Source organism: Quercus robur, chromosome 10 (assembly GCF_932294415.1).
Source record: "Quercus robur chromosome 10, dhQueRobu3.1, whole genome shotgun sequence".
NCBI lineage: Eukaryota > Viridiplantae > Streptophyta > Magnoliopsida > Fagales > Fagaceae > Quercus > Quercus robur.
Window position 1 is genome coordinate 8,513,280 of NC_065543.1, and position 23,570 is coordinate 8,536,849.

General features: G+C 34.9%; 1 protein-coding gene across 1 annotated transcript; it reads right to left on the reverse strand.

The window, feature by feature from the left end:
* Positions 1-410: 410 nt before the first annotated feature.
* On the reverse strand, positions 411-8,563 carry LOC126703796 (uncharacterized). Its single transcript, XM_050402868.1, has 3 exons — positions 7,559-8,563; positions 2,590-3,146; positions 411-1,487 (listed from the first exon to the last, which is right to left on the reverse strand). The coding sequence occupies exons 1-3, from the start codon at positions 8,487-8,489 to the stop codon at positions 666-668; spliced, it is 2,310 nt and encodes a 769-aa protein (XP_050258825.1). The 5' UTR covers positions 8,490-8,563; the 3' UTR covers positions 411-665.
* Positions 8,564-23,570: the final 15,007 nt, after the last annotated feature.

The window sequence follows — 23,570 nt, forward strand, 5'->3', positions numbered from 1 at the left end:
TAATCCATTTCCTGCATTTATGAACACACAAGGAGAAGTGGCACGTGCAGATCATGCCTTCCTACGGTACAATACATGTCAACTAATAATCTAGTATAAAATTGCTCATAGTTGTTTAAACATTTAATAAACAAAATTATTCTTTTTAAATGATCATTATAATAAGTCAAGTGTAAACTGATTTTTCTTTTTAAATAATCAGATTGAGAAATTAATCGACTTAAATCGCGTTGCTTAAGTGAATGTGATAACGTCAGGATGCAGGAACTAGAAATCTTATACCAAGTACGTGACAGCCCTTCAATGCTACACTTGCACGCATGTACATAAAAATGGAAAAGCTAATACCCTCTGTCAAAGATGAAAGAAATTTGAGGAGAAAATTCTCTCTTAATCAATTTATTGACCAATACAACTTTCTCCGTCCTTATATACTGAGAACGGAGACTTTGGGTACAAAAAAGGATCTGAAAAACTCACTCACTGTAACATAGCTTGAACAATAGGAAATGGGCAACTGGATTAATCAATCACGTGCACTGCACGTGTGACAACTGAAAGTACTAACAGAACTAAAACATTAAGACCGACAGGTAGTTTGCTGAAGTGCTGAGTAAATGGTAAATACGACTGTAGTTGATGATGCAGTAACTGAAACACAAAGCTTAACTTGCTGTTGATTGATCTGCATCATTCCTGCTCCTCTGAGACCCTCTAAGACGCAAAAAGCGGTCTTTAAGAGCTTCATAACATGATTCGCACCATATGATACAACTGAAAAAAGCCAAAGCAGGTACGTAGAGAATGCACCAAAGTAACCAGCTAATCATCCCAAGCACTTCATTTTCAAAAAACCAAGACAAACCTACGCTCCAAATTTCGTGCAAATATTGTGAAGTACCGATACTTACAAGAAAAAGGACGATAAAGAAGCACAATCCGATGACAGAATTGGCAATGGCAAGATTCAAGGAATGCATTAACACAGCGTATGTGCCTGTGACAAATGCCAGCATCATCGCTCCCATGGCAGATATGGAAAGGCAGAAGGCTAGTGAGGCCAGAAGGAAAGAAAAGCCTCCAATAATATTTTTGTCGAGAAACAATAGAGGCATGAATAGGTGGATAAAGGCAGCAGAACAAGATTGCACCATGGCTAAGGTATTTGTAATAACAAATGCTTTGAAAGCAGTATTTCCCGTCAGAATTGCAGAGCCTGGGTGTGGGCCACCATGATCTCTGAAACCCCCAGGCATGGTAATACCTGCTGTAAAAGCCACGGTTGCAATGAGTGTGTCCACCACCAAATGGTATTGGGATGCTTCTTTCATGCCAGAAACAAATCGGTCTTTACGGGATTTCCAAGGTTTCAAGCGCCCCCCTTCATCTACAGAATCTTTTCTCTTTGATAAGATATCATCATCAAAGCGTCTTCGAATTTTATGACGACCATCATTGCCACTAAATGCTCGGGTAATCTGCATAAACTGTGCAACATGCAAAACACTAATAATTAGGATTTGAGAAAGGGAATAGCCAGCAAGGCACAGGAATGCACCATTTTGAAAGGAAGAGGTTTGACTGCTGCCGTGAGTGCCAGAATTATTCTTGCAGCCACTAGCGTGGCAGCAACTCAGTGCTCCACCTTAATATTGACATACAGGATCACATAGTTTTAACATTTTTTTAATTTCTTTCTTTGCTAAATTACAAATGCCACCATTCAACATTAATCTATTTTTAATTTAGACTTATAAAAATTAAAAAATAAAAATAAAAAATTCACATTTCAATTTTCTAACTATAATTTATTTTCAAGTTCTTATTCAGAGTATAATTAGTAACTGTTTTTTCTCCTTACTTTTTATTTTCAAAAACAATTTTTTATTTCTAAAATTATAAGACTTGTTTGGCAATACAAAATGAACCAAAAAAAAAAAAAAAACTGTTTTCAAAATTCATTTTATGAAGAAATTAAAAACAGACAAAATGTTGTTTTCAGTTTCAAGTTTTTAAAAGCCAATTAGAACATGCACACGATTTAATAAATCCATCTCATTTAATAAAGTTAGCACCAAAATTCAAATCCTAGTAACATCTTTTAGTATTTTCTATTTTTTTTTCTTTAGAAAAATATTTCTTTTTATTTCAGCTAACCAAACAAGTTTTTAATTTCAAAAATACAAAAAAAAAAAAAAAAATTCTTTCTATTCACAAAAACAGGTTTTTGAAAATAAAAAGCAAAAGCGATTACCAAACATGGTGTTCCATCAAATCTTCCCATTAATTTAAGGATCATATACCTTGCAAAATAACATAGATTTGGCGAACTTAACGATACATATTGATATTGAATGAGTATGTAAGGGTTACATTTAAAAATTATGAAAGTTCAAAGTATAAGACTGAACTGAAAACAAGTCAAAGTCAAAAGAAGTCATTTGTAATTAACATATCTTTTATATAATATCTTGATTCATTTTTTTTAATAAATACAAAAAGATATAAATATGCAACATCAAAAATGAAAAAAAGATACAATGTCCTCCTCATAGTTTCCGTTAGAAATAAAGTAAAATTTTACTTTACCTTTTCATCAGATAATTCTTCACTAGTTAAAGCGACATCGTAAGCATTGAGGTTGCTTTTGTTGAAGGCCATCTTATCCACTCTACTATGACACATGACATCCTTTGAATAATGCAATGATTTGGAATGGTGATGGAGAGGTGTGTTCCCGCGGGCATCCTTTTCATTTAAAAGGTTGCTGAGTGATGAATATTTCTCTAGGATGTACTTCACTCCATAGTCAGAGTCAGCCCAATAACTACTAGATGAGTTCACGACAAAATGGAGTGCATTCCAGCCTCTCTCGTCAACTAGTTCGCAACAATCAGGACAATGTTCTAAAATAATATTTACAAACAACATATCGCCTCGATGAGCTGCAATGTGAAGAGCCGTCATGCCCTTTGCATCTTTCATGTATGCTATAGATCTATCAATTTCCAGCAACGGGGTTATGAGGAAATAAGAACCAAAGAATGCAGCACAATGAAGAGGAGTCCAACACTGTTTGTCAACTTGTTTAATGAAAGCACTTCGTTCTTGTTGTGCTACCCCTTCCAGAATTTCCGGTACCATTACTAAGAGAATTTAAATATGTTAGACATAAAAATATTCTAAAAGTACGAGGAAGACATTTGGAAATAGAAAAAAGCATTCATAACGATAATTGAGTGAGTTTATTATATTGAATGAAAATCCAATTTATGCTCTCTGTACTAATCGGAGTCTATCACATGTTCATTTATTTTTTCATATAAAAGTAAAAAAAATTTAAAATCCAAAAAAAATAAACCTCATACGTGATATATTATAACTGGAGCATAAAGTGTAACATTAAAAATGAGTCAAATGATTTTATTTTGGTTTCACTACTTTCTTTATATAAGTGAAATCAACAATCACACGTGCAACAATTTAACTCAAGTTATTTGCAAGTAAAATTATATGAATTTCCTTTGGTATTATACATATAGTACATGATCTTAACTGCTTAAGTACCTGTTTGCATACCGCGTTTGCTGCGTTTGTTCCGTTTCTGCGTTTTCTGCTGTTTCTTTTTTTTTTTTTTTTTTTTTTTTCACGCGCTTTCCCCCTCACAAGCGGTTACTGTTCATGTACTGTACATGAACAGTAGCCGCAATACTTTGACCAGCTTTTCATGAACAGTATATTATACACTGTTCATAGACCCACAAATTTCATTTTTTATCAATTTTTTCATTAAAAACGGGTCCCACGGTACTATTCACACATTTAAAAATTATTTTGCTACAGTATTTTCAGTTTTCAATTTCAGCAAAATAAGTTCTATTGAAACACACCCTACGTACAAAAGGAAAACGCAAAGCAAGATGACATAACGTTTAACCTAAGCCTTTAATTTGGTTGATACATAAGATTAGTACAATGGCGTATAACATCGTCTTTCACTTATCAATATCCACTAATCATATCAGAAGTTTGTAACCTTAGCATTTTCTGTTATTATATTATCCGTTATTAAGTGGGTAGACGTGATTTGTATTTAGGAAATAATTATTTTTCTTTTACCTACTAATTTATAATCAGTGGAGCTGTTTTATCCATTTTGGGAATGATGTTCTTTTTCTTTCTATTCTTTTTTTCCCAAGAACTTTTGGAAATGACTTTATGTTAAATAGATTCAAACTCAAATAACCATTAGTCATGATAATTAATTAGGACTTTTTAAAGTTCTTCCAGAGACTTTTAAGTCAAAGAACACTATCCCTCACCTTTTCAATTAGAATGTATCCAAAAGAGAGAATACGACAGTTAGAATTTGAACCAATGATGTTTGGTCCATGACAATTTCCCTTACCACAGGACACAAATGAGACTTTTTTGGTATAGGCGAGAAAAATTAATTAAGGGTGTGTTTGGATAGAACTTATTTTGTTGAAACTGAAAACTGAAAACACTGTAGCAAAATAATTTTTAAATGTGTGAATAGTGCTGTGGGACCCATTTTTAATGAAAAAATTGATAAAAAATGAAATTTGTGGGTCCATGAACAGTGAACGGACCCACTGATTGACAGAAAAGTCAAAAAAATCAGGCCAAACAGTACTAAACAGTACTCTGCAGTTGCGCTTGTCTCCTGAAAGTCTGAAACGTGTGTAGAAAAAAAAAAAAAAAAAAAGAAGAAGCAAAACGCAAAACGCAAAACTTGGACGTGGATCCAAACCCAGCCTAAGAATTTAAGGCTTAAAAGAGGTGTCATTCCCCATTATTAAAAGAGAGAATTGTGTCATGTTAGTCTCCATCGGTGACAAAACTATTATTAGACTAACAGAACCACGGTCCCCAGAATTTGAAAAAACAATCATCAAACTTAAATGTATGGTTGGTTCCTAAAATTAGTCCATGAGTAATTTTATTCCCTGATATTTAAGTGATCGCTTTTCGTTACTTAGATGACACGGTCAAAATAGAAAGAAGCAGCTGACAAATCACCCCTCTATTATGAAATTTGACTTGTTCTCATATATTTAGCAGGTTCCTTGCAGCGGTTATTCCCCTCGGCAAACACAAAAGTCAGGTTTGGTCAACGAATTACAAATAATCATTAAAACAACTAATCTTATTATCCAACTAAGAACAAAGCTCAAGGTTGCCATTTTTTAAAACAACTAACAACCAAAATCTTTGATTCTTATGAAGATAAGGATAATAAGCTCATCCCTAATATGTTAGAAATCCCAAAACAAGGAAGGGAGAATTCAATTCAACTGTCAAGTCTTGAAATTAACTCAATAACCATATTTACCACTTTACTTTGACTTGGGAAATAGTGCTTGTGTGTGTGTGTGGTGGCACGATTAGTGTCACTCCTCACCTCCCTCGTTCTCCCCACTTTGTTATGTAGCATTGAAGGCTACATGAACCAGTTGATCGATCTTTAATGGATATTCTGTATCTTTATTATGAACCTTTATCCTTGCATTTCTTTCTTTTGCATCACTAGCCTCTATTAAACACTAGAGTGAGTTGTGAGCTACAATCCCCAATTGCATCAATAGTGATTATATTGTATTTTTATATTTTGTAGGCTTAACATAAGCAATTTTTTTTTTTAATAACAAATATCTCTCACACACACACACACATAACATATGAAAGATTGGATGTAAATAAATTATAATTGACCATCCAAAAATTGAAAACTAGCATTTCTTAGAATGAAATTCATCCCAAAAATCCCAAATATAAACTAGCTAGATGACAACTTAATTATATTTATGCTTGACAGAACACTTTGCACTACAGGAAACGAGGGATATAGCCGCGGTTTCAAAACAAGAGCTACAGATGACAACGAATTGACATTTGTTTGCTATTTGGAACCCAAAATTAAAATAGTTTAGGACTTTGCGGTTTGGGTGTTATCGAGTTGTCTGATTATACATACCTAAAGAATTGTTTAGTGCTTCTAACTTTTTTAAGAGTTATCTTGTATGTGTTTAGAATTTTTTAACAATTTCTATTTTAGATTACCTACAAGACTTCAGAAATCATGAGGAAAATACTTATGACAATAAAACTTCACCATTATAAGGTTCAAATTTTCAAAGATAAAAGTTGTGCCAATGTCTGTTAAGGATTAGAAAATCAATAGTTTTTCGACCTGTTTATATTATGGTTATGCTTATACTTATACTCCTTTTATTTCTACAAAACTACAAAATGAAATTTTTTGTTATATAAGAATATTTTCTAACTAAACTAGGATTCATGAGAAAATGTTAGATGATTTTTAACAGAAGTTTTGAGTTTGTACATTCAATAGAAAATTTCCACGAAATACAATCCAAAACCAATCATAATATATTTTAGAGTTTCAAAAAACATCAAACTTTACTTTGATAGAACATGAGTGATTGAATTGAAATGTATTATGCATAGTTTTTTAGTGTTTTTTTTTAATTTGTTTTACATTTTGTTATTACTGAATTGATGTGACTTTTATTTTTAACATATTAATTTGGTTTTTAATTTTAGTATATCTCTTATTTTTGATTAGTCAATTCTTTTATTCATTATTTAACGTCCCAGACTAAAATTCTTTTTTTTTTTTTTTTTTTGAGGAATAACTAAATAAAATTCTAGTTCAATCCCATTCTTCACTTCACTTCTATAACCACATAAGGATCAATTGAAAACTTTCACTCTCATCATTATTAATAAATAGTTATAAGGTCACTGAGCGTACAGAAGTTGAGTAATCCATAACCTTAATTTGTAAATATATATTAAAAAATTGTTATGGATATATGATATAAAATTACTCCTATAACTCAGTTACAAATTCATTTAATTTTTGAATTTTCATTTAGATGATGGTACACATTCTTATATTTTAGATCTGAGAGATGGAAGTACATAATCTTTGGGTTTGTATTCATTATAAAAATATCATAAATCTTTGGCTGTCGCCTGTCGCATATCACGATTTGGTTCCACTAGTTTTTATCAATCTTATAATGGATATATATAACTTTATATTTATATATAATAGTTCCTCAAAAAAAAAAAAAAAAAACTTTATATCTATAATAATATAAAATAAAAGTTTGATTTTTATTGATTTGTTCTAACGTTTGTCAGATAAAATTTTGGAAGCCAATATTTATTCACATCATTCTATTAAATTTTTTTTTTTTGAATTACAAATAATAATAAATTATATTAATTTATATTAGTCAAAACACAAATTTGTTTTTCTTTTGGGGGGTGAAAAATATTCAATACTTACTAAATTCTTATTAAATTAGGTTTGATCTTTAAATATATTTTAATTAAATTGAGCGTGTATTTTTTATAAATTTTCAATTTGATTTTATTTATTTATTAATACTTTAGAAATAAATAAATATATTACACTAAAAAATATATGTTATCAAACTTCTTGTATATTAAAGAGGCGATAATTGACAGCAAAATTATGGCGTTACTTTCTACTCAACCATGCATGTTGGAGTATTGAAAATAAATAAATAGACATTACCGTAATTGTGTACAATTCCTGCAGCATGCAACGTTGTTCTACCAAGGGGACCATCATGAGCCGGTGATGTACAGGTTTTCAAAATGTGTAACGCCACATATATAAATCCTCTCTCCACAGCTATGTAAAGTGGAGTCTCACCAACATCATTCTGAGAATATGAAAAATCTTTGCCCTCTTTAATCAACTGTTCCACTACCCTAAGATGATTACCTCGTACAGCCTCATGCAACGCGGTATCCTTTTCATTATTCGTCATCTCCAGCATCTTTTGGACCGCGTAATTAACCCCATTTTCGGGGTCTTCTTGGGGAGCTCTTTCTCTTGCACATTTAATTAAAACATCCACAATGGCAGCGTGCCCATACCTTGCTGCAATATGCAAGGGAGTTTCACCTTTGACATTAGCTTGCATTAGCAGTAATGGACACTTCGTAAGAATTTCTTCGACGAAGGCAGTTGATGATTTTGAATCTTCTGGTTTTGAGTCTTTTGCGCGGAAGAACATAAATGCATTTTTTGATTTTTTGTCTTTTGATTCTGACTCTTTTAGGCTTGAGAGGTAAATATGAAGGACTGTGTTTCTATTTGGGGTTAGTAGTTGGTCAAGAGGCTCCAGAATATCTTTGAAGACCTCGATGTCACCATTTGCTGCACCTTCGTAGTAATCAGCCTTCATGCCAATGTTGACCTCTGCTTGAGCAGGCTCACCAGATTCTGATTTCGATTCTTCTGATATTTCGATTGGGCTAGTGAGGTTAAGAGGCTTTGGAATATCTTCTCTTTCGATTTTTGCTGCAGCGTTGTAATGAATAGGTTCCATGACAATGCTGTCCTTTGTTTGCGAAGACTGACCAGATGCTTGATCAGCTTCAGAAGAACCAGAGGGATTCATTCTCTTAGTAGCTCCAATATTTCTCTATCTAAACGATATGCCACTCTACGTTGTTTTGATATTTTTGAGAGAAAGTAGAGGGTAAAGACAAAGGCACCTAACGCGTCAAAACAGAGGGACTTTATAGATCCACCGAGCCAATTAAATCCTGCCACGTACAAACTCTTTTCTATGTTACCAGAGGCAATAAATTATAAATAAGCCTTAAATGACTCTGAAGTGAAAACTGAAGGGTGAAGAGACTCGTTCGTTGAGGATATCAGATCTTTGTTATGTCTTCCTCACCATTAGATTGGGTCTTAATTTTGATTTATAACCGTTGATTTAAAAATGGGTCTGTGTGCCACTGAAATCAGTCCTATCAAACTGAGTGGTCAGTTTCTACTCTCATCAACACAGTTGATTTTTAATTTAGATTTGAGTTAAACGGTCGATATGTATTTTGGGAATTTGTGCGAGAAAAAAGTTAACTTTAGTTTACACGTTTTCGTCTCTGAGTCTCGGATACCAAAACGCGTGGGCTGGCACTGCTGTGCTGCTCCTGGCATGTCAAATCTCTTTTTTTTTTTCTTTTTTTAAATAGTTCTGTCGGTTCGAATTGTCCCGGTGAAATGTATAGGGGTAAATTATATTAGGAGTGAGATGCCAATTGAGCTGTCTCAAATAAATGTATTACAGCTGAGTAATGATAAAGAACCTGACTTACTGATGAGTCCGACAGTCTCTCAATTACAAATTACTAGATGCCTACCAACTAAAAATGGGATAAAAAAAATATAGATTTTACTGATGTGTGCTTTTAGGATACACATTAATTTTTATTTTTTTAAAAAAAAATTTCAAAAATTATAAAAATAATGACAGTTTTTTCAATTCCCAACAAATATTTCCACAAATAAAAAACTAAATGCGTGTTATAAGGACACATATTAACCGGATCCAAAAAATATTTTTAAAGATAAGGTGTGGGATTTCTCACCAGTGAGAGAAGCACACGTAGTTTGAAAATCTTATCGATTTGAGTTTGTACTTTGCTGTGTTTCTGACAAATTTATTGTAACTGACGTTATATATTTTTTTAACGTTATTGTAACTGACGTTAGAAGGTGTAAGAAGATTATGAAAACTGGTTAATTAGGTAGATTATTAGGAATATATAAAAGACAATATGAAAATGTGGAATAGAGTACAACACTAAATACAATAAACTGAGGGATATTTTTAAATTCAACAACTTTTTTACGTCAGACATAAGAAGTACTGAAATACATCTTACAACAAAAGCTTTCTTTTCTTTTCCTTCACTCACTCCTCCTTCTTTAGAATTACAAGAGTCCTATTTATAGACCTTAGAGCTTACAGATAATGTACAATATTCATATAAGGATAAATAGGGGTCGTCCTTATGGATTTACAAGTGTCTGGATCATAGTGGTATGGCTGGATTTTTATCTTCCTCCGGATAAGCTTGCCATGGGATAAGACAATAATAGAGATCTTGAGTGTTGGGCTGGCGAACAAGTGTCAATTGAGGTAGGGGCATATCTACATTGGTGATCTTCTTCAAGCATCTTTCTGACAGGGGGGAGATATAATACTGTTGGGGGCTGTTGGGAGGCTTACGTCTGAAGACGTTTCTAGGACTTTTGACTGTCTTTTTTTTTTTTCTTTTTTTTTTGTTAAAGATATCTAGTCTCATCCATCTCTTCCTTGGAACTATTCTTCATCAACATCTTCATCAGATCATGATTATGATATTGCGAGTCATCATATCCAATAAGGGGATTTGGCATTTCCCAATGATCTTCATGTGGCCATTGTTACTTGCAAACATCCGGGCCAGTTGGAATTATTTCAAGAAAAATACCCTTATCAAGGGATTCTGCCATTGTAAGAGCATGATAACAAGATACCCAAGAGACATTCAAATGTGTGTGGAGACTTCCGTCTGAATTGGTGACCCAATACATCTCAGCAGGGTGGAAAATTCCTTGTGCTCGAATGTTATTTTTAGAATGAAATTTGGCAACCAAACATGCTGAAGTGACTTTGTGGCTGAATTTGGGGTGTTCTGTTTTAGGATACCTTATCCATTCACCATTATGAGCATCATTTTTCAAAACTTCAGACCAGAATTTATGAAAATATCTATTTCCCTGAGGGAAAATATAATTGTAAAATTCTGGTTCAAAATGAAGGCACAAGTAATATTCATTAAGCAAGTACCACATATAGAGGTAATGTGCAACCGCCCAATTGGTTATCCAAAAAGCAAAAGGGGTTTTCCATGGTTGGTCTATATCAAGGAAAATAGCAAGGAAATGGCATTGGTGTTTTTTAAGGTAATCATGGAGGGTTTTAATAATTCTTTTAGTTCTGGCTTCAAGGGTCAAGGTTTTGATTTGGTCTTTTATTTCTGAGGGAAGGTTTTCTATCATATTAAGGATATCATTAGGGTTTGCAAAGGAGGAGCCTGAGGATGATGATGGGTCTGTAATAGGATATACACATAAAGGTGGGGGGATAATTATGGTATTAAGGGCTGGAGGTTTCCTGGAAAGGTAATCAGTGATAAGGTTGTCCTTACCTTTAATGTGCTTGACTTGAAAAGACCATTGTGAAAACTCATTTGACCATCTGAGTAGCTGAGGATGTGGGAGCATTTTCCTTTTGAACTGGAGCATCATGGGAAAGGAAGACATGTCCATTTCTACTATAAAATTATGTCCAAGAAAATGGAACTGGAATTTTTCAATTCCATGCTTGACTGCAAGAATTTCTTTGAAAGTAGAATGGTAATGAAGTTCTGAGAGCTTGAATGCACCACTTTTGTAGCCACAAATATTCCTTTTGCCATCAATTTCTTCAAAAAGAGCTGCTGCCCAATACTCATCACTTGCATCTGTCTGCAGGATCCGTTTACCTAGTCCTGGAATCTATAAGGGAGGAAGTTTTTCTGATAACTTTTTCAACTGTTGAACTACTTCTGTGTGAGTAGAGTTCCATTCTAGGGGAGATTTCTTCAACAATTGAGCCAAACAATTCCTATATCTGGAGACTTTTGGAATGAAGTCTGACATGTAATTTACAATTCCAAGGAACTATTGTATTTGCTTAGTATTTGTGAGCTTGTCTGGAAATTCACCCAAAGAGGATGCTATGTGAGGCTGTAGAGTATACTTTCTATCTGAAATATTTACGCCTAAAAAGTCTATAGAAGACTATCCTATGACCATTTTCTTTTCTGAAAGCATTATTCCTTGGGATTTCACTAAATTATAGAATTCAGTGAGCAATTTGGCATGGGATTCTTCATCTTTTGAGAACAAAAGGATATCATCCACATAGATTAAAGCATTGGCTAAAAGTGGCTGGAACAACGTTACCATTGCTTTCTGGAATTGGGATGGAGCATTTTTAAGACCAAAAGGCATAACAATCCATTGGTAATGGTGGTCTGGGATGCAAAAAGATGTCTTGTATCTTTCTCTTGGATGGATGCCTAGCTGCCAAAATCCTGCTTTAAGATTAAACTTTGAAAATACTTTTGCATTTGAGAGATGCTGGAAGAGGGCACTCTTGTTTGGCAAGGTAAATTTGTCATCTGCTAGAAAGTAATTGAGATCCTGGTAATTGATTACCAGTCTGAGTTTTCCTCGAACTTGCTCAGCATGCTTATTGACATAGAAAGCTTCACATGCCCATGGAGAAGTTGTGGGTTCAACCAATAAGGCCTTCAGCTAGGAGAGTGGATAGTTCTTGAGTGGCCAAGGCTAAATGTTCTGGATTCATCCCTCTGTGACTGGCTCTTGTGGGGTTGACATCTTCATTTTTCTTGAATGGAAGGTGTATGAAAAATTTTGGGTTTTTCCACAGAGGATTTGGATTTTTAAGGAGGAATTCAGAATGGCTGTTTGCACAACAGTCACTGATAATCTGGAGTTTTAAAGAGTCAAAGGGATCTACGGTGAACAGGTAGGGTACTTGGGTCCAAGTAAGAAGGTGTTGTTATGCATGAGCCCTTTTGAAGACCATCTAAGACTTGGTATTTGATGAAGGAGATCAAATCCGATGAGAAGGTCTCTACCTGTAAGAGGGGATCCAAGGACTTGGTGTTTAATGGTTAAGGTTGGAAAGATTCTGATGAGGATAGGCTTGCTTTTTAGGGTTATAAGGTATGTTTCTCCATTAGCTGCTCTAAACATCTGGTGATGGAGTAGCCAAAATTCTTGAGGTAAAATTATGGGATGAAGGATTGTTGCTGCTGCCCCTGTATCAAATAAGATAATCACAGGAATAGGTCTAGAGTATGTGTCAAGGAGAAGGTGCACTTGGGCTATAGGGGTTGGGTTGGTCAAGGGAGCAATTATTGGTTAGGATGTGAAGATGGTTTGGATTTCTGGGTCTGAATCATATTCATTGTCTGGTTCTGAGTCTTCTTCCGAGGTAGAATAAGCCACAACTGCCAAAGTTTGAGGGGAATATTCATCATCCAAGGAAAAGAGTGACTCTATATCCGAGAAAGGAATATCTTCTGCATGGATCTGGGCTTGTTCAAGGAGCTTTGCTGCTTTTTCTTTTTTCGGGCAATTTTTAGCAAAATGGCCTGGTCTCCTGCATAAAAGCAAACTTTCGAAGTTTTGCTTTTAAACTACTTCTTCCTAAGAAACTTCCATTTCTTCTTTCTGAAAGTGTTCTTCCTTTTTCCCGCATAATGTCTTTTCTTTCCAAAATATTTTTTGAAATGATTTCTTTTTTTCTGTGGACAGGCACAATTTTTCTCATAGTACTTTATCTGCAAATCTTTTCTTCTGCAATTGTCTTTGAGTTTGCTATGGACCTTGTCAATTTCGGAAAGAAACTTCCTCTGATTGCAGAGCTTTTCCAAAGCAATAAGCACATGTTGATAAATTTCTCCTAAGGAAGCTTGTTGTAGAGTTATTTCATCCATACCATTGAAAGAATAATATCTCCTTGACATTCTGTCAAAATGCTTTTCCAAATCTTTTCTTTCAAATGAGCAACATTTCATCGAAAGGAATTCTTCTCGTGCTACCTCCGTGTAATGAGTTACGGAGCCAAGAAATTCATTATGGACAATTGTGAAAAAATCTTCCAACGTGCTGCACTGGGCTGCTTGTCTTTGTCTGTATTCTCCTAGATTGATCCACCACTCTCTTAGTCTTCCTGTAATTCTTGCTACAAATTTAGCAATTATCTAGGGCATAGTGGCATTCGGAGCTTGTAGTTCAGCAATGCACCAGCAATACATGCTAAACATCTCATCATGCCATCTGGAAGGAGGAGCATTATCGAGGGTAAACAAATGTTTTGAGTCTGTAGTTGGTGAATAAGCCAACCTTGTTTGGTTTTCTGGGATAAATGGTGGTGGGGGGAAAAACTGGTGGGGGTGGGCGAAGAACATCATCTTCCTCTTCCTGTTTTGGTTCATTATTTGTCATGAACACCTCTTCTAAGCCAAGATCAGACAAGTCTAGCTCAGAATCCTCAATTATTTTATTAAGGTAAATCAAAATGAAATACATCAATTAAATCCTGTGGTAGTTCTTCTAACCACACATCTAAATCAGCAGATAAAACTGCTCTTTTAGCTAGAGAATGAGTTAAACTATTGCCTTCCCTGTAGAGATGACCGAAGCTACAAGTTTGGAACCAAGAGCTGGCTTTTTTAATATCTTCAACAACATGACCCCACTGTGTCCTATTCTTTTGTGGGTCATTAATAGCTATAACGACCTTCAATGAATCACCCTCCACCATCACGTGAGCAAGGCAGAGCTCCTGGGAAAATAGGATAGCTCTCCGAGCAGCTAAGGCTTCGACCAAGTCTACTGAGCTAGGAAGTTGGATGTTCTAGCACATTGCAGCTATGATCATACCTTCAGCATCCCTCACTACCACCCCCAACCCTGCTCTCGTTGAACCTTCAAAGATGGCACCGTCGAAATTAAGCTTGTAAACTCCTACGTCTGGCGGCGACCAGTTCTGCCTTATGCGCTAAACGGAGGTCCGAGATGGCCTGTCCTAAATGTCCCGAAATTCTTGTAGCAGCTCCCGAGCTTGTCGCGCCGTTTCCCCTACAGCCCACTCCGGCTGCTTCTCTCTCAATTTATTTCGTCTAACCCAAATGCACCATGCAACCATTGAAAACAGAGCAGCAAAATTTGGGCTTGTATCTTCCAACACAACAGCGACAAGATCACCAAAACTTCTGAAAATTTTTTAGCGTAGGGAGCTAAATGTTGGGTCCGATAGCCAAATACTTTTGGCTCCTTCACACAGCCATAAGCAGTGAATGGAATCTTCAGGATGATCTTTAAAAAGGTTGCAGAACTAATCAGGTAAGACATGCGGTGAAAACAAGTTCAGCTTGGTAGGCAAAGACTCCCTTGAAGCTCTCCACACGAAATGCTTCACTTTGTTAGGTACCTGTAACTTTCATATTCCATTCCAAAAGTGCTTACAATTCTCTGTTTCAGATGAGCTAGGCAGAGCAGATCTGATTTCTGAGGATAACAGCTGGTAAGCGCTCTTAACCGAGTAGTTCCCATCATTGGTGAGTGGCCAAATAAGCAAATCCTCCACTGGAAAATGACTAACCGGAATGCTTTGAATACTCTCAACTTCCCATGGTAAGAAAGTCTGCTCAATAAGCTCCTTGTTCCAAACTTTAGTGCCAGGGATGAATAGATTCTTCACTGAGGACAGAGATGGATTAATATTGGGGGATACAATCTTGCCTCCCCCTGGAAAATTCAGCCACCTATGATTCCAAATGTTTATGGATGACCCGTCTCCGACTCTCCACCATGCACCCTTGCAAATAACCTCTCTTGCATGTAAAATACTTTTCCATGCAAAAGAGCTTCGTTGATTGAAGTCTGCTTCCAGAATGCTGCTTCATGGGAAGTATTTTGGTTTAAACACCTTGTACAGCAGCATACCTTTCTCATGAAAGAGTCTCCACACTTGTTTACCAAGGAGTGCACCATTAAACTGTCTGAGATCCCGAAACCCCATACCTCCTAAAGACTTAGGAGAGCAAAGAGTATCCCACTTCACCCACTGCATTCTCTTTTTATTATCTTGGTTGCCCCACCAAAACTTACGGATCATCGCCTCTATATCTTTAATTAAACCCAAGGGTAGTCGAAACACACTCATTGAGTATATGGGAATAGATTGGATCACCGCCTTGATCATGACTTCCTTCCCAGCTTGAGAAAGTAGCTTCTCCTTCCATCCTTGCATTTTAGCCCAAATCCGCTTTTTAATCTGATTGAAACATGCTTTTTTCTGTCTCCCCACAAAAGATGGCAAACCAAGATATTTTTCATAATGTTTGATTGCCGACACCCCTAGCAAGACCTGAATGTCTCGTTGGACCTCCTTTGGTGTGTTACGGCTAAAGAAGAGAGTAGTTTTAGTCTTGTTCATCAATTGGCCAGAAGCAACCTCATACCAATCAAGTAATTGTTGAATTTTTTGACATTCGATTCTGTTAGCCCTATAAAATATGAGGCAATTATCTGCAAAAAAGAGGTGAGTAATCCTCAGGCCCTGTCGGCATAGAGATAAGCCCCTAATTTCCCCATTATCAACTGCTTTGTTGAGAAGAGCATTTAGTCCTTCCGCACAAAACAAGAAGAGAAAAGGGGACAGGGGATCACCCTGCCTCAAACCCCTAGAAGGTTGAATGAATCCTTTTGGTTCACCATTTAAGAGTATGGAATAGGTCACAGTGGATACACATTGCATGATCAAAGCACCCAGGAATCTTGGAATCCCATCTTCAACATGATTTTTTCAAGGAAACTCCACTCCACTCTGTCATAAGCCTTACTCATATCGAGCTTCAAGGCCATAAAACCTTCCTTGCCTAAACTAAGAGTTTTCATATAGTGCAATGACTCAAAGGCAATTAAAATATTATCAGTGATAAGTCTATCAGCTATGAAAGCACTTTGGGCTTCAGAGACTATAGAATTTAACAACGGTTTAAGACGGTTTGCTATAACTTTCCTAATAATCTTATAAAGCACATTGCACAAACTGATAGGTCTAAACTCTGAAACACTTTCAGGATTACTCACTTTTGGAATAAGAGTAATGAAAGTATGATTAATGGATTTTAGAAGATTACCAGAATTTAGGCAAGAAAGGACAGCTTCTGATACCTCTGGACCAATATGTTGCCAAAAGGTTTGGTAAAAAAGAGGCGGCATTCCATCTGGACCCGGGGCCTTCAAAGGAGCCATTTGTTTAATGGTTATATCAATTTCTTCCATAGTGTATGGCTTCACCAACTCAGCATTCATTTCTTCTGTGACAACCCTTTTAACTCCTTCAAGGACACGGTCAAGATCATGGGGTTGTGATTGGGTGAACAATCTAGTAAAAAACTCCACAAAAATGCCCGAAACAACACCTTCATCAGTCTGCCAAGTTCCTTCAGAATCTTTTGTTCCTTTAATGAAGTTCCTTCTTTTCCTTTGGGTAGCCACTCCATGAAAGTATTTAGTGTTTTTATCTCCCTTTGCCACCCACTGTGTTCTAGCTCTCTGCCTCCACATTTTACTCTCTTTATCCAGCAAAATATTAAGTTCCTTTCTAAGATGGATCACATTCCCATAATTTCCACCGTTGGCTGCTACCTCTTCAGCTTTCCATAATAACTCCTTTGTCTTGGCTAATTCTCTCTTTACACTACCAAAGTGATCTTTGCTCCATGACTTGAGCATCTTTTTACACTTTTTGAGCTTCTTTGACACCTTAAACATGGGATTGCCTTCATGTTGAACTTCCTAGGCTCTTAGGACAATGTCACTGCATCCCCTGTTAGCCAACCACATCTCTTCAAAACGGAAAGGCCGTCGAAACCAACGTTGTGATTCACTATTGGGATCAAAAACCAGCTTTATGGGGTGATGATCTGATGAGAAACAATGGAGATGGCGAACTGAAGCAGCCGGGAATTTTGCTAACCAATCATAGTTGGCTACTCCCCTGTCTAACCATTCCCATATTAGGTGACCATATCTTCTACTATGCCAAGTAAACTCAGGTCCAGTGAAGCCAAGATCCACAAAGCCACAATCGTCTAGCACATCCCAGAAAGCTTGCATCTGGTCATGCGCTCTGATTCTACCTCCTCTCTTTTCTTCCATCCGGAGTATCTCATTAAAGTCGCCCATACAACACCATGGCAAGTGCGGTTTGGACCGCAACATCCGTAACATACTCCAAGCTTCCTCCCTATAGTTTGTATTTGGTTCACCATAAAAACCGGTAAAACGCCAGGCCTCCGCCGTCATTCTGTTCACCACAGCATCTATATGAAACTTTGAGAAACTATCCACCCGCACCGTCACTTCCGACTTCCATAAGAGAGCCAATCCCTCGCCCCTACCTTGACTAGGAATGGTAAACACACCAGCATATTTTATCTTGCACCGTATCTTTTCTAGTTGTTTTCTTCCAAATCATGTCTCTGACAAGAAAACCATCAAGGGATCTTGAGCTTGAATAATAGCTTCAAGCTCGTCCTCTGCCAGTGGGTTCCCAAGCCCACGGCAGTTCCAGGCTAGGCAACTCATTGCTCTCGGCGAGGCTGTCCCATAGCCTCCGTTATTTGGTCAAGTATGGTATCCATTGCACAAAACTTCTTCCCCGTCGCCCCTACTTCATTTTCATTTTCTTCGTCATGAACCTGGCGTTTTCTCTGCGTAGGAGTACTCTACATGGTAGTGCTTTGGGTTCCAGCATAGGCCCGTTCAGTTACTAATCTCTTCCAACCACGAGGCTTAAGTTCATTTGCATGTGGGGCCTTTAGTTTGTGACATCTCTACGTCACCTTTTGAATCATAGCCCACCGGTCCCAACTGGTTTAATTGGTTTTGGGCCTTGGATAGGCCCAAGGTAGGGACGGAAGCACTAAGCACAGAATCCACCTTAGCATTATCAAATTTTGAAATGGCGGCGTCTATCCCGCGTAACGTATCCTCAAATTCTGTTACTAACCGAAAATCCTGCACTGCATTAACTCCAACCCTTGAGATCGCGGAGATGGGATTTGCGACGATTTCCTTTCTTGTAACTGCCTGCTCACGGATCTCTTCCCTCTGATGGCGGTTTCCGACGTGCTCAAAGCTGTTGCTTAACACTTTACGACTACCTACATCTCCACCAATATCTCCGTCATCCTCCCCGACTGAATCACCATTACTATCGTCGGCCTCACCCCCAACCCTGATGGTAGAACACTTTCTCGTATTGATAAATAAGATTAGTATAATGGCGTATAACATCGTCTTTTCATTTATCAATATCCGCTCACCATACCAGAAGTTTGTAACCTTCGCATTTTCTGTTATTATATTGTTACTAGGATTATCATCATCCGTTATTAAGTAGGTAGATGTGATTTGTATTTTTAAGGAAATAACTATTTTTCTTTTACTTACTAATTTGCAATCAGTGGAGCTATTTTATCAATTTTGGGAATGATGTTCTTTTTCTTTCTATTCTTTTTTTCCCAAGAAATTTTGGGAATGACTCTATGTTAAATGGATTCAAACTCAAATAACCATTAGTCATGATAATTAATTAGGACTTTTTAAAGTTTTTCCAAAGACATTTAAGTCAAAGAACAAAATCTTTTTAACGAATTAGACATTCAGGATTTAAATTCTCCCTCAGCTTTTCAATTAGAATGTATCCAAAAAAAAGAATATGTTGGTTAGAATTTGAACCAATGATGTTTGGTCTACGATAATTTTTCTTATCACTAAGGCAAGAGGCCTAAGACACAAATGAGATTTTTTTGGTATAGGCAATAAAAATTAATTAAGAAATTAAGGCATAAAAGAGGAGTCATTCCCCATTAAGAAGGAGACATTTTTAATTGCACCCATAATAGTGAAATAATTTAAAGAGAGAGTCGTAGTCCATTGTTGTCATTTTATTAGAAATAGAAATTTTTGTACACACACACACACACACACACACACACACACACACACATATATATATATATATATATATATATATATTATTAAAAGAGAGAATTGTGTCATGTCAATCTCCATCGGTGACAAAACTATTATTAGACTGACAGGACCACGGTCCCCATAATTTGAAAAAAATAATCATCCTAAAATTAGTCCATGAGTAATTTTATTCGCTGATATTTAAGTGATCACTTTTAGTTACTCAGATGACATGGTCAAAATAGAAAGAAGCAATTGACAAATCACCACTCTAACATCAAATTTGACTAATTCTCATATATTTAGCAAGTTGCTTGTAGGGGTTATTCCCCTTGGTAAACACAAAAATCAGGTTTGGTGAATGAATTACCCGAAATAGTCATTAAAACAACTAATCTTATTACCCAACTAAGAACAGAGCTCAAGGTTGCCATTTTTTTAAACATCTAACAACCAAAATCTTCGATTCTTATGAAGAGATGGATAATAAGCTCATCCCTAATATGTTAGAAATCCGAAAACAAGGAATCAAAGAGGGAGAATTCTATTCAACTCTCAATTCTTGAAATTAACTCAATAACCATATTTACTACTTTGACTTGGGAAACAGTGCTTGTGTGTGTGGTGGCACCATTAGTGTCACTCCTCACCTCCCTCGTTCTCCCCACTTTGTTATGTAGCTTTGAAGGCAATTATATGTACCATTTGCTCAATACTTTAATGGATATTCTCTCTGTCTTTATTATGAACCTATATCCTTGCATTTCTTTCTTTTGCATCACAAGCCTCTATTTAACACTAGAGTGAGTTGTGAGCTAAAATCCCCTTTTGCATCAATAGCGATTATATTGTATTTTTATATTTTGTAGGCTTAACATAAGATATTTTTTTTAAGAACTAATATCTCACACACACACATAACATTTGAAAGTTTGGATGTAAAAAAATTATAATTGACCATCCAAAAATTGAAAACTAGCATTCTTAGAATGAAATTCATCCCAAAGATCCCAAACATAAACTAGCCAGATGACAACTTAATTATATTTATGCTTGACAGAACACTTTGCACTACAAAAAATGAGGACTATAGCTGCGGTTTCAAAACAAGGGCTACGGATGACAACAAATTGACATTTGTTTGCTATTTGGAACCCAAAATTAAAATAGTTTAGGACCTTGAGATATGGGTGTTATCGAGTTGTCTGATTCTACATACCTAAAGAATTGTTTGATGCTTCTAATTTTTTTAAAAAGTTATCTTGTATGTGTCCAAAATTTCTTAACAATTTTTATTTTAGATTATCTACAAGACTTCAGAAATCATGAGGAAAATACTTATGACAATAAAACTTCACTATTATAAGGTTCAGCATTTGTACTTCAAAAAATTTTCAAAGATTTTTTAATTGTGCCAATGTCTGTTAAGGATTAGAAAATCATTAGTTTTTCGACCTGTTTATAATATGGTTATGCTTATACTTACTCCTTTTATTTCTACAAAACTACAAAATGAAATTTTTTGTTATATATGAATATTTTCTAATTAAACTAGGATTCATGAGAAAATGTAAGATGAATTTTAACAGAAGTTTTGAGTTTGTACATTCAATAGAAAATTTCCACGAAATACAATCCAAAACCAATCATAATATATTTTAGAGTTTCAAAAAACATCAAACTTTATTTTGATAGAACATAAGTGATTGAATTGAAATGTATTATGGCATAGTTTTTTAGTGTTTTTTTTTTTTTTTTTTAATTTGTTTTATATTTTGTTATTACTGAATTGATGTTACTTTTATTTTTAACATATTGTTTTTTAATTTTAGTATATCTCTTATTTTTGAATAGTCAATTCTTTTATTCATTATTTAACGTCAGAAACTAAAATTCAAGTTTTTTTTTTTTTTTTGTTTTGAGGAATAACTAAATAAAATTCTAGTTCAATCCCATTCTTCACCTCACTTCTATAACCACATAAGGATTAATTGAAAACTTTCACTTTAATCATTATTAATAAATAGTTATAACGTTACTGAGCGTACAGAAGTTGAGTAATCCATAACCTTAATTATATTTGTAAATATATATTAAAAAATTGTTATGGATATATGTTATAAGATTACTCTTATAACTCAGTTACAAATTCATTTAATTTTTGAATTGTCATTTAGAAGATGTTACACATTCTCATATTTTAGATCTGAAAGATGAAGTGCATAATCTTTGGGTGTTGTATTCATTATAAAAATATGATAAATCTTTGGCTGTCGCCTGTCGCATATCACAATTTGGTTCCACTAGTTTTTATCAATCTTATAATGTATATATAACAGTTCCTCAAAAAAAAAAATTATATCAATAATAATATAAAATAGAAGTTTGATTTTTATTGATTTGTTCTAATGTTTGTCAGATAAAATTTTGGAAGCCAATATTTATTCACATCATTCTATTAAATATTTTTTTTTTTGAATTACAAATAATAATAAATTATATTAATTTATATTAGTCAGAACACAAATTTGTTTTTCGTTTGGGGGATGAAAAAAATTCAATACTTACTAAATTCTTATTAAATTAGGTTTGATCTTTAAATAAATTTTAATTAAATTGAGTGTGTTATTTTTTATAAATTTTCAATTTGATTTTATTTATTTATTAATACTTTATAAATTAATATATTACACTGAAAAATATATGTTATCAAACTTCTTGTATATTAAAGAGGCGATTATTAACAGCAAAATTATGGCGTTACTTTCTACTCAACCATGCATGTTGGAGTATTGAAAATAAATAAATAGACATTACCGTAATTGTGTGCAATTACTGCAGCATGCAACGTTGTTCTACCAAGGGGACCATCATGAGCCGGTGATGTACAGGTTTCCAAAAAAAAAGCATTTTTTTTTTAATACAAAGAATCCAATAAAAAAATTAGCATATACCCATAGTCCATCCAAGTACATACGGCAAATCATTTTTTTTTTTTTTAATTTCCAAATACAGAAAAATCCCGCCCAAAGAAAATCCTTACTCAATATGAATATATAGGCGTAAATGCATTTTGATCCTTACATTTTTGCACTTTTTTTTTTATTTTAGTCCTTACATTTTATTTTTACCATTTTTAGTCTTTAAACCAATTAACATCTTACATTTAGGTCATTTTCGTCACCCAACTAACAACAAAAGCTGACATGGCTGACAGAGAGAATTAAAAATCATTTAAAAACCTAAAAATAATAATAAAAAGTTTTATTTTGAAATTAAAAAATACCAAATCAGGGTATAAATTTAAAAACAAAATTAGACCCGAAAATCACAAAAATTAAGATCTAAAAAGTATCTTGAATAAAGTTAAAAAATAAAATATTCGAAAAATTTTCTTTTTCACTAAAATATTCGGAAAAACATGTTTTTTCCCTAATCTGGTTGGAAACATGTTCAGACCATCTCTTTCTTCCAATTCCATTTCCAATTATAATTCCTAACTAAAACCAAACAAATCCTTATAAACCAGTTTCTCTTCTCCACTTATCAAAAAAAGAAAAAAAATTTATATTCTCCTCTCTCTAAGCTATTCCACGGTCCCCATCAAATCTCTCCAAACCTCTATCTCTACCTCTCAATCGCACTCTCTCGACAAGGGTGATGACAACCTTAAGCTTCTCCATGACAAGACTGTTAGTTTTTAGACCCCTTAAACAATTGTTTAAACCTAGGTAATTAGCCAAGTTGTTACTTAGTCCAATTAAACAAGTCTAGGTTATCACAATAATAAAGATCAAATCATGCAAAGCAGCGGAAAATAAATAACACAAGATATGATCACCTAGGAAACCAAACCGGTAAAAACCTGGGGAGGATTTAACCTAACTATCCTCAAGGTAAAAAGCAAATCCACTAGAAAGAATCGAAGTTCATACAATAAGACTTACAAGCCCCCACGCTCGACTTCTTAATGCTACCAACCAGTAGAACTTACTGACACGACCACGTGCAAGCTCCGAATCCACGGACTCCTTCTTTCTTTGGCCTTTGCAAAACACAAACACCCCCGTTT